The sequence below is a fragment of the Triturus cristatus genome, chromosome 1_2 (genome assembly GCF_964204655.1).
Source record: "Triturus cristatus chromosome 1_2, aTriCri1.1, whole genome shotgun sequence".
Lineage (NCBI taxonomy): Eukaryota > Metazoa > Chordata > Amphibia > Caudata > Salamandridae > Triturus > Triturus cristatus.
In genome coordinates, this window is record NC_140580.1 from 848,987,418 (window position 1) to 849,006,151 (window position 18,734).

At 47.4% G+C, this 18,734-nt stretch overlaps 1 protein-coding gene across 4 annotated transcripts in view; it reads right to left on the reverse strand.

The window, feature by feature from the left end:
* ZBTB17 (zinc finger and BTB domain containing 17) overlaps positions 1-18,734 on the reverse strand; it is a 405,882-nt gene that overhangs the window by 236,298 nt on the left and 150,850 nt on the right. For all 4 annotated transcript variants that reach the window (XM_085609022.1, XM_085609021.1, XM_085609020.1 and 1 more), the window contains exon 6: positions 17,919-18,160. In XM_085609022.1, the coding sequence (XP_085465148.1) occupies positions 17,919-18,160 (242 nt within the window). The remainder of the gene's footprint in view (positions 1-17,918; positions 18,161-18,734) is intronic.

Sequence of the window (18,734 nt, forward strand, 5' to 3'; positions counted from 1 at the left end):
CCGAATGGGCAAAATGGCTGCCCTCAAGAACCGACTGACCAGACAACAGTGCTTGCAAACGTACGCAGGGATGCCCACGTTGCTGCCTGGCAGATATCCAGGACTGGAACACCACAAGTCAATGTCATGGTTGGCTCTTTTCCACTGGTGGAATGGGCCTGTAAGCCCTCAGGAGGCTGTTTTTAGCCAGGGCGTAGCAGATATAGAATGACCCAGTGCAAAATGGTTTGTTTCTGAACTGCCTGACCTCTTTCAGGTTCTACATAGCCCATAAAGAGTTGGTTGTCCACCTGAACTTTTTTGTGCGGTCAAGGTAGAATGACAACACTCTTTTTGGGTCCAGACTCTTGAGTTGTTCCTCCTCTTTAGACGGGTGTGGATGAGCATAACAGGTGGGCCTGGTAAGATTGTCCCAAATGAAATGGGGACACCACCTTAGGCAGGTAAGAAGTCCAAGCGCGAAGCACCACCTTATCGCGGAATATCATAAGATAGGGAGGCTTGGATGATGAAGACGGCAGCTAATTCAACCTCGTGGCAGAATTTATTGCCACTAGAAAGGCTGTCTTGATGGTAAGCAGCTGGAGGCGACAATTGTGAAGCGGCTCAAAGGGAGCACACACGAGAGAAGTGAGAACCAGGTTCAGATGCCCCTGAGGCATTATGAAGGGTGAATGGGGGAAAACATATGTACAAGTCCTTTCAGGAACCTATTTACAATAGGGGACTTAAATCAAAAGGGTTGGTCATGCAGCCGTAGGAAAGCAGACAGAGCAGAAAGATTACCCTTTGGAGTGCCCAGAGCAGAGCCTTGCTGGGCAAGGGTAACAATAAAGAGAAAAATGACTGAAAGAGAAGCAGAAAGAGGGTCAATAGACTTTTCTGTACAATATTTTGCAAATTTTTGCCAACAGCAGGCATATACCGTTTTGGTGGCGAAACAACTGGCCCCCAAGATAACTGTAGACTTCGGGAGGAAGGTCAAAGCTCCCAACTGTCGCCGCTCAATCTCCACGCAAAGAGGCGGAGAGTTGACGGGTTCGGGTGGAAGATCCTCCGTGCTGCTGCAACAGAAGATCCTGCCAAAGGAACAGCCTGATTTGAGGATCATTTTCAGAACCTCGGGATACCAAACTCTCTGTGCCCAGCTCGGAGCCACAAGGATGACTTGGGTCCGGGCTTTTCTGATTTTCTTCAGAACTCTGGGCAGAAATGGTATAGGCGGAAAGGCATACAGAAGGCCTGAGCTCTGAAAGTTTTTGCATTCGCCTATCGAATAGAAAAAATAAAAAAACGAAAAGAGTCGTCGAGCGATAGCCGCCTGGTCAACTCCAACGCGCAGAACTGCTGACTTTGCGCACTCTCTACGGAGGTAAACAAATCTAACCAAGACTCTCCCAATTGCTGAACGAGACCATGCGCCACCTTTGAGTGGACATGTCATTCGTAATTCACTAGGCATCGAGGGCCGAGTTCTTCTGCCCTGGCGTTCAGAGAACCTGCTAAGTGTCGAACCACCAGGGTTATGCCCTACTGTTCCAGCCAAGTCCAGAAACCCAGGGCCCCTTGACAAAGGACACAGGACCACACCCGGCCCTACTTGTTGCAGTACCACATGGCTGTGGTGTTGTCTGTGAACACTTGCCCCAACTTCCCTTTGTCCGAGGTAGAAATGCTTTCAACACTAGTCAGATAGCTTGGAGCTCCAATAGGTTGATGTGGAGTCCGGATTCCGCTGGAGACCAGAGTCCTCTGATATCCACCTCTCCCAGGAGGCTTCCCCATCCCAGGAATGACACATCTGTCACTACTGTGGGATCTGGTTGGGAAGGGATGGGGTTTGTTAGCCACCACTGCAGGTCCTTTGCAGTTCCCTCCAAGATCTGGACCATGTCCAAGAGATTCCACGGACGCTGCGCCCACTGGAACTTCAAGTCTCACTGCAAGTCCCACATGCGCCATCTGGCACGATTTACCAACAGGATGCAGGAGGCTTTGAGGTCCAGCAGCCTCAGAGTCATTCTCAGCTAAATCCAGGGTAAAGGATGAAACATCGTATTATAACCTGAATATCCTAGGCTCGGGAGAATAAGCCTGAAACTGCACTGTTTTCCGAACAGCTCAGATGAATAGGAGCATCTGAGAAGGAGTTAGGTGTGACTTTGGCACGTTTATAGTGAACCCCAGCAAATGCAGAAAGCCCACCGTAGTCTGGAGGTGGGAGACGACTGTCTTGGGCCAGGCTGCCTTCAACAGCCAGTCGTTGAGGTAGGAGAAAGACTGAAAACCCCAACCTGCGCAGATGAGCTGCTACCACCCCCATCACCTTGGTGAACACTCGAGGGGTACTGGTAAGGCCAAAGAGAAGCATGGTGAACTAAAAGTGCTTGCAGCCTACCTTGAACCGCAGGGAAGGCCTGTGGGCATGCAGGCAGGGGAGGTAAAAATGCACATCCTGCAAGTCAAACGCTACCAACCAGTCTCCTTGGTCTAAGACAGACAAGACCTGAGCCAAGTGAGCATCTTGAATTTCTCCTTTTGAGGTCGAGCCTGTAGCAGCGCATGTGCGCTGCTCTGGCGAGACTTTTAGTAAGGGGCTTTCAAAAGCTCACCACACGCTTGTGCGTGTGGCCTATTGTTTGCGGTTACCCGCAACGAGCTGGCGTCTGGACAGGGCAGGTTTCCAGTGCCGTCACCTGAGCAACCCCCCTAGATGGTGTGGGCCTCCTACGCCGCTTTTAACTCAAGGAGTAATCCCAACTCTTTTTATAGGTCTAGTGCAAAGGGGGCACAACAAACTCCTTGTCACACACTACCTGTTTAGGAGACACTTTACCTCCCCCCCCCCCTGTTGCCTAGTGAGAGGGTGATTATTACCCCTCCCACTACACTTAGTCTGGGCACCTTTCCCACGCTATTCACCACTACTGGTCCTGATGAAACGCCAGGGATCATTTTGACCACTTAAAGGCGCGAAACATGTCGACCATTTGACCTTTTTCTCTAGTTACCGCAGACACATTACGTCTTGGAAAGTAACAATCTATTCACGTTTTTTATTGTACCAAGGGTACCTCTTTATTAAAATACCCTCCCAGGTAACCCTTAGGTATTTTTATCTTTGCACACACTTCCCTCACCACAGAACTTGGTACTCTCCCTCCACATACCCGCATGCACCCATCGGCAGCTCTCTAAAAGATCTCCGCTAAAGAGACCCTTCGTGGGACCCGTAGGGCATTGCACCGCCGGCCCGACGAGGAGCACAGCCCGATGATGAAGCATGACATCCCTCGGGGTGTGTGAGGGCAACAAGAGACACTCTTGCTGTCTCCCCCTATCCGAAGTACCTCACCCTTGACCATAGACCCTTAGATCTACCTTGTTTCTTTTTTCTTTCTCCTTGTTGTGGTTTGGTCTCGGTTGACTAACAACCATACCGACCCTGGAACAGTGCCTTCTAGTGATTACCCGCAACGGGCGCCATATGTTTTGAATTATCGTGCCCAGACACGCGATAATTCAAAACATATGGCCTGGTGCTCGCTCTCACTCGCGGGACGCTCCGTCGCATGGCTCATTAAGCGCATTGCTCGCGGGCACCCTTACAGCGCGCGCACATGGGCCGCACACCGCTGCTCCCGCTAGTTAGAAACCAGGCACTGATCGTTTCCTGCCTTTGGGGGTGTGAGCTCTTCATAGAGGGCTTCCTTGCTACAGGGTGAATATTATCCTAAACCTAAATATGTAATTCATGGCTTGTATATGAATAATGTACAAGCGTTCGTTTAAGAATGGCCAATGCTGTTCCTCCGGGCATACAGCCATTTCAGGCTATCAGGGTGACGGTAACCACTGAAAATGTAAGCAATTTCCATTTAGTACAAGTTGTTTGTAAAATGCATCTCGGGCGCATATGGTAAAAACCTAGACTGGCTGCAACATTCTGGTCAACTTTTATTGTTCTTGGTGTAAATAGATGTACAATTATATCTACTCGTAAACCAGTATATTTACACGCACAACAGTGAGTGGCTATCTTCCACGTGTTATGTTAATGGAATCCTTGATTTTAATTGTTACTTGTTCTAATGACTGCTATGTAACTGTAAAGGTGTTGTCCAGTACTGTGATCACAGCGGTCATTTTGTGTCACTCTTGTTGCAGTGAAAAGTCGTAGCCGTAGCACAACATGCCTGATTTGTTTACAGGGCTTTGGGCATGGTGTTTAGTGGTTAACTAGGTAGTTTGTGGTCAGCTCCAAAGAAGATAATCACCCGGGGCCTTTGCAGCTGAAAAATGTTTCTCGTAAGCAGTGCTGGAAATGAAAAAACGCAGCTACTCACTATGCCACAGAATCGGCTTGCTACTGAGACGTGCCCTCTTCCTTTTAAAAGTATGGCATCAGTGCTGGTACTCAGTTAAAAGAAGTGGAAGTGCTCAGTGTCTGATGGGAAATGTCCACTTAAAGCGCTGGCAGATCGGTCATGCTGCCTGTACCTACATTCAGGTCTATGACACTGCTAATTACGTCTGGCTGGAAAGTATACTAGAGGCTGGTGTCTGCAGATGGGAATGTTTTAGCCCACAAGGCAGTACTTAACTTGAGCTGGTGTATTCTTGTGCTTGGCACTGGCATTTATGCCAGTCTGTCACATGTTGGCGCTATTTGTTTAATTTAGAAATGAGCACTGCAACAGTTGTTAATTCATTCAATACAAATTAAAAGTGGCTACTACCGGCCATACAAGCCATTTTAATAGTTTTAGGGCCCTGGAATAGATTGAATTGTCACAATTGTAGGACTGTGATGATTAGTAATTTGGTTCATACTGTCATTGGCAGCACTGTAAGGGGTAAAGGGTGGTGCAAGCTGCACTGGTCTCCTGATGGGAGCCCTGGCACATATTTTTTTACAGGTTAAGCACTGGATCAAGGCATTGAGTGCCTGTGGCCTCCATGTTGGATTGTGTGTAGTAGTGTTCCAGCACAACCGCCAAACAATACTTTTCATTAAAAAAAATGTTCCGTCAAATTAATTCGCAGTTTTACTGACAACCTCTTCCATTGAGAAATGCGTTGGTAAAACTTTACTCCTCATTCTGTCCGCAGCAATCCTCACCTATATTTTCTCTGTGCTACCTTCAACCCTACCGTAAAAATACTCCGTTATTGAATAATTTGAATTCGAACTGGACCTGTAGCTGGTGGCATGTTGGCTGATTAGACTCAAAATCTGGCACAAAATGAGTTGCAGACCTCCTCAAACCATGCCAATGATTTATTCCTTCGTGCAAAAAAAAAAAAAAAAAAAAAAAACCTTCACTTTCAGTGCACACCACAGCCTATCCTGGCCAGCGAAGTGTGCACGCCTGGCCCATATGGTGGTTATATACACATGTGCGTTCTGTGCATTTCTTGCATTCGGTCTAGTGCACATAACTGCCCAATGGCACAGTATTTAAGTGTAGTGCTTAGTATCTCTTGAAAAACACCCCAGCTCGCAGTAACCTCTATCATTTCATAACTTTAATCTTGTGCAGTGTGAATGTGACTCAGGTCTGGCACGAAACTGCATTTGGTAAAACATTTTGGCAGCTGAATTGATCTGCGATACTAATTGCACATAGTGTAACCTTCCCTTGTTTGTTTCACTGGTAACACCGAGGCCTCAGTTAATATTCACGAGTATACAAGAAGCATTCCCCTTGGCCTCCCCCCTATGAGAAATGGAGAATTGCTACCGAAATTTAATAACACCCAATTCACAAGACAAACTTTGTTGTTCGAATAGTATAGCAGCAATATGACACACTGAAGCGTGTCATGATGGATTGCTCTTTCGATTTATATTATGTGGGTTGCATTTATGTTACGTTCTTTACACCCACTGGCCTGGATTTAGACCCTCGATGCTATTGACACAAAATCTTCCTTGCACCAAAAAAGACTTATTCGTTTTCCATCATTAAAAATGGTACCGAATTCTTCTGGAAGGGATGGGATATTGGTTGGGCAGAACTGAACTTGCCTTGTCTTTGCCATTGTTTCTCAGTCACAACCAAAAAAATCAGGATCTGGTCAATTGTCTTCACCAGGTGCCCTTCAGCACAACCCAAGGTTTCTTTCCTTTTCTGTAGGCTATTCATTTTCTAGGTACACCACCGGTGGCCCAGTAAGTTGGCCAATTCCAAATGAACTTCCAAAAGTCCATGGATCACATGCATGCTCTCTTCCTGTTAGACTCCCTCTCAAACAATCATATCAACATCACCTGGTCCAGGTGTTCCACTGGATGAAAATGGGCTTCCTCACCATGAATGGTGCGAAAAACGGGGTGCTGGTTATGTGGGAGTCTGCCCCCCCCCCCCAATCATCAGGTGGTCTGAAGATCATGAAACCTCCCCGGCAACCTTAAACGCCAATAATTTAGGACTCATTTTCGTCTCTAAACTGTTAGTTCCCTCTCTAGTCAACAAGTTTTCAAGGATATTAAGCTCCAGCTCCCCTTCATTGCAGCATATTTCCACTCCTCCAAATTGTCCATATGATAGAGCTGACAAGAGTCTGGATCATTTTACTCCTGGACTACTGCATCACAAGTTACAAGCTTCCCCAGGAAGCTCTTTGCCAGACTACAAAAGCTGGCACCATAGCCTGAAATCTCACCCACGACTTCCAGTACAACCCAGGATCACATTCAGTGTTCAATGCATCACCCATAAAGCCCATTAGAGCAAAGGCCCAGAATATATGCAGCTTATGGTTCCATACTAGACCACAGCTAGAAACCTTTGATCACTGTCTGCCACCTGCTTTGTCAACAATTATTCAAGAGGATGAAACACTTTGGCAGGTACCTGGCCGTTTAGGGCACCATACCATGGGACGAACTCAACTTTGCCTTGAGGTCTAAATCCAATCACCTACAATTCAGAAAACTCCTTATGACTGAAATAGTAAACAACACTTCTAATGGGACTTCACATAATCGGGGTTTGCGGTGTCTGACACAAGCTGCAATTGTAGTTAGACTTGACCACACTGCATATTATCGTGCTTAGCAACCAGAAGTAATTGTAATTTAACATGGAGCACTGCAGAAACTTCGCAAATGAATACGTTATATAGAAATGTATAACCTTGGTAAGGTAATGAAGTCTCTAAGCAGAGTGGTAATGCTCTTCATAGTAGGTTCTGACTGGTTGTTAAGCGGTTGTATAGTGGCATATAAAGGAAATGTTTTAGCATAGTGATATGAGGTATTCATAAAGCGCACTGTCACTCATGACGGAGCATCCTGGTGCTAGCCCAGCAACAAATACAGTAAACCATCACTTAACACACAAGACTATAGTATGAAGAACCAAGGAGAACTAGCATTGGCATAGCCAATAGGTCTCGCCTTTGGGACCTTATAAGTGTTTAGCCATACAACAGTTGATGTTGCACCAAGGATATTGTGCTGCATACCTAAATACTTATAAGATCCCAAAGGTGAGACCTATTGGCTATGCCAATGCTTGTTGAGGAAGAGATTGATGGTTTGGTGGTCTAGAATACTTCGAAGACCTTCGTGTTTTTTGGGGTATCAGAAAGTAGCAAGAACAACCACCACTGCCAACGTCTGATATTGGAACACTTTCTATAGCCTCCAGGGCCAGGAGAGCAGTAACTTCATCTGGTAGCAAGATAAGATGTTATTCCGCCAGCCATTCTTGAGACAGCAGGAAGCTTGGGGGAAAAGATTGGAAAGGGAGCGAGTAACCTCTTCGAATGATCTACAAGACACATTTGTCTGATGTTATGGACTGCTATTGGAGGAGATGATGTTGGAGTCTCCCTCCAACTGGGCACCCATGATCTTGCAGAACCCAATTAGGAAGGCTTTGAGGCTGCAGCTGCTGAGGAGCTGGTGGTGGATGACTTCTGGCTACTTTTCCCACGTGAACGGAATTTACCGCGTCCACATCCTTGCACAACTTAGGAAGCTTGCACAGGACAGTGGCTGGGGTACTGCTGGCGAGGATGAAAGCTCCTTCCATAGCCATGAAAGGGGTGAAAGATAGTCTGGGGCAAGGCGTCACTGACAGGCCCAAGAACTTGGCCGTAGCACACGAGTCCTTGAAGTGCTCTATTGCTGAGTCTGCCTTCTCTCCGAGAGGGCATGTCTAAGAGGTTGGACTGGATATCCCCAGAAAAGCAGATGTTCTCAGCCAGGCGTGGCGCCATAAGGCCACAATCAACGCAACCACTGTGCCAAGCAAGTCTAATGGTGAACTACTGCATCTCTCCCGTCTTTCATTGCTTGGGAGAGGATGGCCCGAGCCCCCTCCCAGGCCTCCTCTCGGAACTGCGACAGCACCTGCGCAACCATTTCCTATAGGAAATGGAAGAAACGGCCCAAAGGGCATGCAGTGTTAACCGACTGCAATGCCAGCCTGGCGGAAGAAAACTTTTTCTTTTCAAGCGTGTCCAGCCTCTTGGATTCACTGTCCCACTGCGCCATGTGATGTTGAGGCTTGAACTATCAAGCTTTCAAGCGTGGGGTGTTGGCTGCGGGACCTAGGATCACCTGGGCCGGGCAATGGCAGAGGGCATTTGTCCTATTCACAGGAGCCCGTGTGCTAGGCATTGACCAGGTTCCTAGAAGGACATCAGACAGTACTTAGTTAAAGGGAAATAGGGTATCAGATTAGGAAGCCCCAGGCTTAAGCACTTCGGTCAATAGGTTGGTCTTGACCGCCGCAGAGGGAAGTTGAGGTCAAGTACCTCCGCTGCCCTCTTCACCACCATTGCATGAGACGCTCCCTCCTCTGTAGTCACAGTAAGTGGCGAGAGCATACCAGTATCTGGAGAGATGTCCAGTCCACTGGCCTCTGCTAGATCCTCATTCCAGTCCAAATTCTCATTAGGGGGGTACAACATGTGTTCTAAAAGGTCCAGTGACTCTTGCCCAATGCCTTAACGCTCCACACAATGCTCAGGCAACGGCCCAGAGCCACTGGGCTCCGACGGCGGCGGCATCAGCATCAATCAACGCCATTCCGACTCATGGTCGTCAGGAATATGAATGAGGATGGTGCCGTCGGGGGCACAGACGTCAGGACCGGCGCCGGTCGTGGCAACACGACCTTCTTGGGATCAGATCCATGGGACCCCACCGGAGCAGTCGGCGTTGAACCTGGTGGGGCCTCCTCTGAACCCACGGGGTCTGAAGGCGCACTGGAGGGGTTGGCCCGCTCAAATAATCAGCACATGGCCTCGTAAAACTTCTATTTGAGCAGGAGGTCGCTACAGCTCCCAGAAACAGTGGGGAGGCGCGAGTCAGGCCTGTCAATGGCTCTGCAGATTTGTGCCTGGAACATCTATGTTCCACATTTTTCTCGTCGATTCTCGACAGACTAGGCGAAGTTGAAGTCTGTATAGACTTCTTTTTGTGCTTCTTTCTAGAGTGTCCCAAGGACCTCGAGTGTGATGAAGAAGACTTGGGGTTCTTGGAGCAGTCCTCGATCAGGAGCAAGTCCTCCTAGGAGTTGCACAAGATGGCGTTGATTGCCAGGCCGCAAGCAGCTTTGGGGACCGATCTGTCAAAGCCTTCGGCGCCATGGCCCGACAGGCCGAGCACGACTTTGAGTCATGGTCGCAACTGAGACACCATAAGCACACAAGGTGCGGGTCGGTAACCCACATGGCGCAGTAACAGGCGCCACATGGCTTGAACCCTACCTTTCTAGATGACATTCCCTCGACAGTTAAAGAATAAATGCTTGACAAAAAGTTGAAACAAGTCTGTCAAAAAGAGACAGATCTCTTCTCCAGATCAGCGTTAACTGGTACAGAAAGGAAAAACTAACGTCCGCACGCCTGGGTGGCGTCTATATAGGCAACCGCGACTTCACATCTGGCACCAACGACGCCGACAACGCTGTGCAGTACCGAACAGAGCCACATGACAGCGCGCAGGGGTACTGCTCATGCAAAAGTTCCCGGATCTAGTCTGAAACCTGGGAAATTTAAAGGTAAAGAATCTGCCGCTAGAAGTCTCTATCAGATAGAGTTTTTTTTAATATAAATTAGGAAAATACTTTTACATTCGGTAGGTCTAGAGGCCTCAAAGTGAAGGTAAGTCATACCCAGCTCCATATAGCATATATAAGTGAAGCAGCTTAGCGCAGCAGGCAGAAGCCTGCTTAAAAAGGCATTTTCTGACCTTTGTAAATTCCCCAATATAAGTGTAGCGCCACAAACCCGCACCATTACTGGCAATGGAGAGATACGTGCTCCTATAAACGGAACTCATTTGACTAAGCATCCTCTGAGATGCGAACCTAAAAACCTGCTTGTGGCTTTATCAAACTGCGGTTTCCTAATATTTCTCAAATTAACCCACTTTTTGAGTTAATCAATTTGAATTTCCAAATGTGAGAAAGAGCATACTCTGCCAATCTGGGCACCATAGGCGGTATGGAGCAGAGTCTTTACCAGGTCAGGATATCATAGTAAACGATTTGCAAAAATATATTTAATATCATATTGGCCCATAAAAAGCGTCAAATAATCTAGACGCTTCTACAGTCTGTATGCCGTTCTCACCATAAGGGTGGAGCCATCTGCATATAGTAAAACCAGAATTGGTCATATACCTACTAAAAACCTCTCTTAATCTTTAATTTAAAGTGTGAATAAAAATGAAGCACGCACACATTCCTATCTAACACCTCTTCAAATCCTAAAGGAGTCTGAACACTCGCCATTGGAGCCAAAACAAACCTTACCCATAGTAACTGTGTATATTGGACTCCAAAAGACACTATTGTCTCATCTTCCATCAGTGTTCCCATAATGCAGCATAGTTGTGTATGGTTAAAGCAGTCAAATGGGCTGCTAAGGTCCATAGATTCAAAGTGAATAGACCACTTCTTAGCTAAAGTATACTTGCTAATTACTACATTTAGATTTAGACATAGTTCCGCAGTACCAAGGCCTTTCTGAAACCCAAAATATACATCAGATAGGATAGACTTATTCTTGACCCAGCTGTCTGGTCTACCCATTAATATTCTCCCCATTGCCTACACTGATCATTCCAACAATGAAATAGGGCGATAGCATTTTGGGTCCATTGTATTCAGCTTTTTTAATAATAAAAAATAAAACGGACCAACGCTTATTGATTTCTAATAGAACTTTTAACAGTTTAAAAGAAATAGAGGATTTCAGCTTACCATTAAGAGAATCTCTATATGTCTATCTGTTATTCTTGGACTATTCTGAGGTATCTGAGCTAGATATCGCTACAATAATTTATTCGCTCTTGAGCATGAATTGGCACTTCCACTGAAGGTGCTGAGAATTACCTAAAATACAATGAATTGATTACTTTCTAAATGCAGTATTTTTTTTTATTTCACTAGCTAATACAAAGTCCTACCAAGCTACCTCTTTAATTAGAACTTTACTAGCTTGCAAGGCTCTTTTATATGTTTGTCTACATCTTTGAAAATGAGCCCTATTTTTAGGTGTCCTGCCTTGTGAACTAGTGATGTGCCACAAGTGATTCACTGTGGCACATCACTAGTTCACAAGGCTGCGCATTAAGCAATCCAGATGTCCCTGCATCACTAGTCCTGAGGAGACCCCGTACTGATAGAGGGTCGAAACGCCGTCGACAAGCTGAAAGAGCGAACCATTGCCCAGCGCGTATTATTATATACAGTTGCTGTTTACAAAGAAATTATACAAGAATTGTGCCTTTTAAGATTTATGGAAACCTTGTATATAAATATACACCCTGTCACTTACGATTAGGTTCCATTTTTCACTTTGGGACACAGTGCACAAGTATCTGTTCTATTGTAAATTTAAACAATGTATATAATAAGTCTGCTGTGTTTATAAACCAAGTCATAATTGTACAAATGTGTTGGTGGTTCCTTGCCCTCTGACATTATTCTACCCTCTTTTTAGTGCGATTTTGCAAATTATATTGCTTGAATCATTTTTTATGAGTGCACAGGAACCATTGTTTCCCTTTATATAACCATTACCCTGGTTCCATTAGTGAGTAGGGTTACCCTGTCCTTTCTCTTTTGCGACGTAGGAGAAGGCTCTTACATATGCTCTGGTTCTGCGGATGCAGGGAGTCTCTGCCATAGCGAGGTCGGCTGAGTGGAGGTTCCTTTTTGGTACGTGGAAGGAGACTCTTTCGTTGAGGTATTTGGGTCCGATGTTGTGGAGGGATTTGAAGGTTACTCTCATTCTCAACGGGGAGCCAGTGGAGGGCTCGTAGGTGCTGGGTCATGTGCTCGTGTCAGGGGTTCCGAGGACGAGTCTGGCTGCGGTGTTCTGGATAGTTGGGAGCTTGTGTAGCCGGGTCTTGTTTATTCCGGCATAGAGGGCGTTACTGTAGTCTAGTCTGCTGGTTATGAGTGCGTGGGTGACGGTCTTTCTGCATTCTGGGGGGGATCCACTTGAAGGTCTTGCGGAGGATGCAGAGGGTGTTGAAGCACCTGGTGATCTGGCGGGTCAGGGTGAGGGAGGAGTCTAGAATGATACAGAGGTTCCGGGCGTGGTCCGAGTTCAGTTTTAAGCAGCTGTTGCTCATCCAGGCTGCGACGTCTTTCATTCCTTCTTGGAAGCGGAGTCTGGTGTCTTCGGGGTTCTTCGTGAGAGAGAGGATGAGCTGGGTGTCGTCGGCGTAAGATACTATGCTGAGCCAATTTTGTCTGACGATGGCGGCGAGAGGGGCCATATAGATGTTGAAGAGCGTGGGGCTGAGTGAGGAGCCTTGGGGTATTTCACAGTGGGAGTGGAAGGGAGGGAGTCTGATCCTTTGGGTTCTGCCAGAGAGAAAGGAGTGAATCCAGTCGAGGTCGGTTCCACGTATACCAGTGTCGTGGAGTCTGGCTGCGAGTGTGTGGTGTGAGACAGTGTCAAAGGCTGCAGAGAGGTCTAGTAGGAGGAGGGCCACGGTGTGGCCCTGGTCAAGTAGCATGCGCATGTCATCGGTGGCGGCAAGGAGGGCGGTCTCGGTGCTGTGGTTGCTGCAAAATCCGGACTGTGAGGAGTCGATGATAGCGTTCTCTTCGATGAAGCTGGTCAGCTGCGCAATGATGAGTCTCACAGTGACTTTGGCTGCGAAGGGAAGGAGAGAGATGGGCCTTTTTCAGGTCCGTCGGGTCGGCAGAGGGTTTCTTGAGGAGGACTTGACCTCTGCCTGCTTCGAGTCGCCAGGGATGATGCCGGATTCGAGGGAGGCATTGATGGTCTGGCCTAGTTTGGGTGCTTTTGCAACGGGGGCTCTGTAGTATATGTGCGGTGAGCAGGGGTCCGTGGGGGCTCCTGAGTGGGTGTTCTTGATGGTCGTGGCGATGTCTTCAGTGGTGGCAGGTTTCCAAGTGGTGATGGTCGGCTGGATGTCGGTGGTGGAGAGGGGGGTGGTGTCCGGAGTCTGTTCGCTGAAGTTGTTGTAGAGGGCCTTGATTTTCTGTTGGAAGTAGGAGCTGAGCTTGTTGCAGAGGTCCTGAGATGGTAGGACGTCGGTAGCGTCGCTGGGGGGTAAGGTGAACTTCTGTAGGATGTTGAAGAGTTCTCTTGCGTTACTTGCGTTGGTGTGGATTTTGTTCTTGATAATGGTCCACTTGGTGGCTCTTATGCGCTGGTGGTATTCATTCACGGCGTTCCTGTAGTTGCTCTGGTCTTCAGTGCTTTTCCTGTTCTGCCAGAGTTTCTCGAGGCGTCTGCAGGAGCACCTGTCTTCTTGGAGGTCGGTGGTGAACCAGGCAGCCTTCAGGGGGCGTTGTTTGACGGAGTGGCGGAGGGGTGCGAGCTTGTCAGTGCAGCCGGCGATCCAGCAGTGTAGTTCTTTTGGTTGCGGAGTTGACGTTGTTTGTGGTGGGGGGCGTGGAGGAGGGTGGTGTTTAGGTGTTCCTCTGTAATCTTACTCCAGTTCCTTCGTGGTGGGCGCGGGGCGGGTTTGGTGGTGGTGTTGAAGGTGAAGTGCACACAGTGGTGGTCTGTCCAGAAGGGCTGCATGGTGGGGCTGAAGTGAATGTTTGGCCCTTCTGTGAAGATGGGGTCGAGGATGTGCCCGGCTCTGTGGGTGGGGGTAGTGACGAAGTGCTTCAGGCAGAGGTTTGCGAGGTTGTCAAGGAGGGTGGTGGAGTCGGGGGTCACTGCAGTTGTCGAGGTGGAAGTTCAGGTCTCTGATGAGGACGTAGTCCATGATGGCGTGGGGTGCGACCAGGTCGGCAATGCTGGTGGGGGGAAGAGGAGCAAGACCCTGGGGGTCTGTAGACGAGGGTCCTGAGCAGCGTGGTTCTGGGGCTGGTTTGGATTTCGAAGCGGAGGTGTTCTGTGTTGGAGAGGGGGTCCCTTGTGCTGGAGGTGGAGAGATGGAGGGAGCTCTTATGTGCGATGGTGAGTCCTCCTCCTGGACGGTCGGGCGGTCCTTTCATTGGATCTTGTATCCGTCGGGGATGGCGGTGGCGATGTCGGGAGCAGAGGTGGCGTTGGTCCATGTTACTGTGAGGAAGGCGAAGTCTGGCGAAAGAGAGTCTAGCAGGTCCCAGATCTCTAAGGCGTGTCTGCATACGGAGCGCACGTTGAGGAGGATGCACATCAGGGTTTCGGTGGTATGGGCGTCCGGCGTGGGTTCAGCGGTAGTGGGTGCGCTGTGAGTGGTGAAGGATTGTTGGCAGTTTAGGGAGGAGAACTGTCCGTGGGAGGTGTTCAGCAGAGTTGTAGCGGAGGGGGGTCGTAGATCCAGGGTCCCTGGCCGTGGTTGGGGTGCAGATGGGCTTGCCTTTGGTGCACCTTCGGCATGCCAGTGGTGCGCCCGCTGAGCGCGTCCAATATTAAGTAGGGGAGGGGGGCGGGACGAGAGGCTGGGAGGCGGGAGCTGTGCAGGGGGGAGGGCCCGCAGGGCAGCAACGGCGGGAAAACCGGCGGTATAATACATGAAATAGTAAATAAAATAAGGCTAAAAGGAAAAAGGAGACACCTAGCGGGGCAGTTTAAATTAAAATAGAGGCAGTGAAAAATAAAATCAGGGCACAAAGGGCCACCAGGCAGACGGACGTGAGGCAGGTAGGAATGAGGCTGCAGGCATGAACCCTCACCCGAGGGGGACTCACTGCGGAGTGGCGTCGGTGCTGCGGAGCTGCCGGGGAGAGAGCGGACCAAGACCAGAGGTCACTACACGTGCAGCTGAAGGTAACCACCACATCTGTGCTCAAGAGCAGGATAATGGATAGGTCCTTCCTCTGCTCACAGCGCACCTCCAGCAGTGTCAATTATACGCCGGCTCCATCAGACAAATTACAGACTTGGGCTGGGAGAGCCCACTTGGTGAAAGCAGGTCTTTGAAAGGCGCGCATCACCCGGCTACATTCTAATCTACCGGGCATTTATTTTTAGAACTGGAAATCTAAATGAGAACAGATACTCTTAAAGGTATTTATCCCTCACCCCAACCCCTACAACAAATAAACATTACAAATGCGTTGTTTGTGGCAAACAAAAGGCACTTAAGTACTTCAGAATTGTATACATGCAGGTTTTGGAAAATGACAGGTTCAGTAACTTTTATCGCAATTAGACTGCACACCCACTGGCCGACCTCAAATACGGGCATACTTGCTTACTACATTGCTTCCATCACACTGATAAGTACACTCCCTGTACCCTCTATTAGACATTCTGGAAAAAGGTAATGTCTGAATCCCTTGTTAAGGGGTTAGAGGGGACACGATACCCGACCTGGGCAAATGCCTCCAAATAAGGGGAAAACATAACTGCTAATCAAGTAAAGGATTTTTTTTTTTTTTTAAATATATAAATAGACAAACCGCTGGTCACCATCTATGACTCGACTGAGAAAACAGCACTTATGGAGCGCGCTGGGCAAGATACGGGGCCAACCAGCATCGACGCCCTCATCCTCCAGGCCATCCAGGACTCAAAGCAGGCCCCTGGCAACAAAAAAAGGAGAAGTAATGACCGATGCCATCATCCGGAGACAGAACCTCCGGAATGCCCTCAAAAAGGTACAGAGCTGGAGAGTCGGATATCGGAGCTAGAGGATACTGTCAAATAACTTAATACTCTGTTTTGATGGAATCGTTTGACCTGACCTCATATATGGAAGATGCATAGGGTCTTGCCCACAAACATGAAGAGATACGCAGTATACTACTGGTTCCACGCCTATGCACAATATAGATAGCCCACTCTCTTGCATCTCCTGGAACGTAAATGGTCTTTTCCACAAAGTCAAACAGGGTGACTAGAAAGAAAACACACATTACCAATATACTCAAGCCCAATATACCACCATTACAATGCACGTTATACAGGCCTTTCTCCTTGATAAATAACACAGTTAAAATACTAGCTAAAGTCTTGGTGATACGGCTTGTTACTTTTATCGTCAATCTTGCACACAAAGATCAAAGTGGCTTTATGCCTCATCGCTCCACCAGACACAATACACGTTCCCTTTCCAACTCACTTCTGTCTGCCACTCAGATACAGGGACTGCTGGGTATACTAAAAAAAGACTTTGAAAAAGCTTTTAATAGCCAGTTATGTTACTTGTACGCCCTGTTGAGGCACCGTAGCTAGCTTTGGATCCAGGTATTTGTCAAGTGTTACGTTTCTCTATACCACATCCACTGGCCCCAGTTAAGGTGGAAGGAGGGGATAGTCCGAGTCCTTTGGGGTGACCGCTCTCAACCCTGCTATTTGACTTAGTAGTGGAACCTCTGGCACACCTAATCAGGGGAAACGCTCACATCAAATTGTCGGACACCTACAAAGATCAGGTCTATTTATACGTAGACGACCTTCTTGTTTATGTTGGCCAACTGGATGTCTCCGGACCGGTTAGAGCAGTAACTCTTGATAAATTTGGTATATTTGTTGATCTAAGAGTTTAACTGGCACAAATTGAAGTTTTTCCCGATGGGCCGAGCAGAGGATACACTGACTTGGGCATCCCAAGCTGGTTTCCGGTATTTGGGATACACGTCACTGACAACACTGCAGGTGCTAGAACCACCAATATTGAACCCCTACTTAGATCTGTCAATTCTTTTAGTCCAGAATGTTTTATGGCAGGTGCATCAAAACCAATTGAAGTATAGCTTATAATCAGATATTTTGAAGTGTATATTTTACAAGACTGATATGTGAGATACTGTTTGCCATTGCTCTAACTTGAGGGAAGGATCAGGTGCTGATTCTGAAGTTACAAAAGCAGAGAAAATCTGAAAGTTAGCCCCACTGAACAACAACTGATCGGTGTTTGGATGTAAGAAAAATCCCAGGAGAACTTGCTCAACATAAAGGGAAAATCAGATCCAATGAATTTGTGAAACACACATTTCTGAAACATAGACATGCTGGGAAATATAATGTGGAGTAGCTATACTATCCTGAGGTCTCAAGGATTCTGTGCCAATATGCATGAGGAGGAAAACAGTACGATGCAGTAATCAGTTATTACCCATAATCATTTCTAAGTCGACTGTTATCAGAAAATGGCATGGCTGGCTGTATTTTTTGGGGGTCTACAGATGGAACGAATGCCAGCCATGCATTGAATTCATCACCATAATGAAAGAGAGGTCCTATAGGAAAGTAAGGCACCGTACTTTGGAGATGGCAAACTGGCACCTTCCCAATGGTCATTTGTTTCACTTGCAAATCATGACTAACAAGACAACTTGGAGTGCTATAGCTCCTAAAAACGAAATCAAGGAATTCATAAAAAGGTTTGTTTCCCCATACAGATGACCCGTATCTTTGCAAATCACCAGACTCTTTCTGTTCACGAGTCATCATGCCTCCATGGCTTATTGTTATGCCACACTTGCACCAGTTGCCACTGACCACTATCCACGATCCAGCCTCACCTCGCACTTATGGGTAGTGGCACCATAGGCTCTTGATTCACTCCGGTCAATGTAGACTATGGCACCTGATCGAAGCTCCCTGTATTCCACTGAGGTTTCTTGCCCAGAGTCTGACGCCCCATAGTCCTCCAACTCATCAGCATTTTCTCCATTTTCCAAATGTTCCTCTGGAGAGCAAGATTCCTCCTCTTCTTCCACATCTGCCTCTTCCATCCCCTCACCTTCCAACTCCATCTCCAAATCTGGTAAAAGAGCAAGGAAATGCAAACAGGAGGGAATAATACATTAAAATATTAATATGAATTTTCTTATCCCTTTAACCAGTTCTATATCTTGGGTAGCTTAATTCACAAACTTTAGAATAATCACTGGGTATCCCATGACATTTTTAAGAAACAAAAAAAAAGGCAGCTTTTTTTCAATTTTTATATTTTAGTAAAATGAAAATTGATTATGTGGGTTTGTGTGCTGGATGTATGTGTGCCATATTTGCTAAGTGTGAATTTAGTCTAAGGCAGGGTTAAGTGTCAAAGTCAAAAATACAGTCAACAAGTGACTGGAGAGGCAGCAGGGTTCCGGGAGTAGAAGGAGAGTGACACAGTGTTCTATAAAGAGGTGCATCTTCAGCTCTTTTATAATTGGAGCAGGGCTTGGGCGAACCTGAGGGATACAAGACATGTTATTCCAGATCCATGATGCAAACAGGGAGAAGGGCTGTAGCCTTGTCTTTTTTCTTTTTGTAGCACTTCTGTAGATTGGGAACTTGCCAGCCAGACATGGTCTATGGTAAGCATGGTCACACAGTAACCAGTGCCA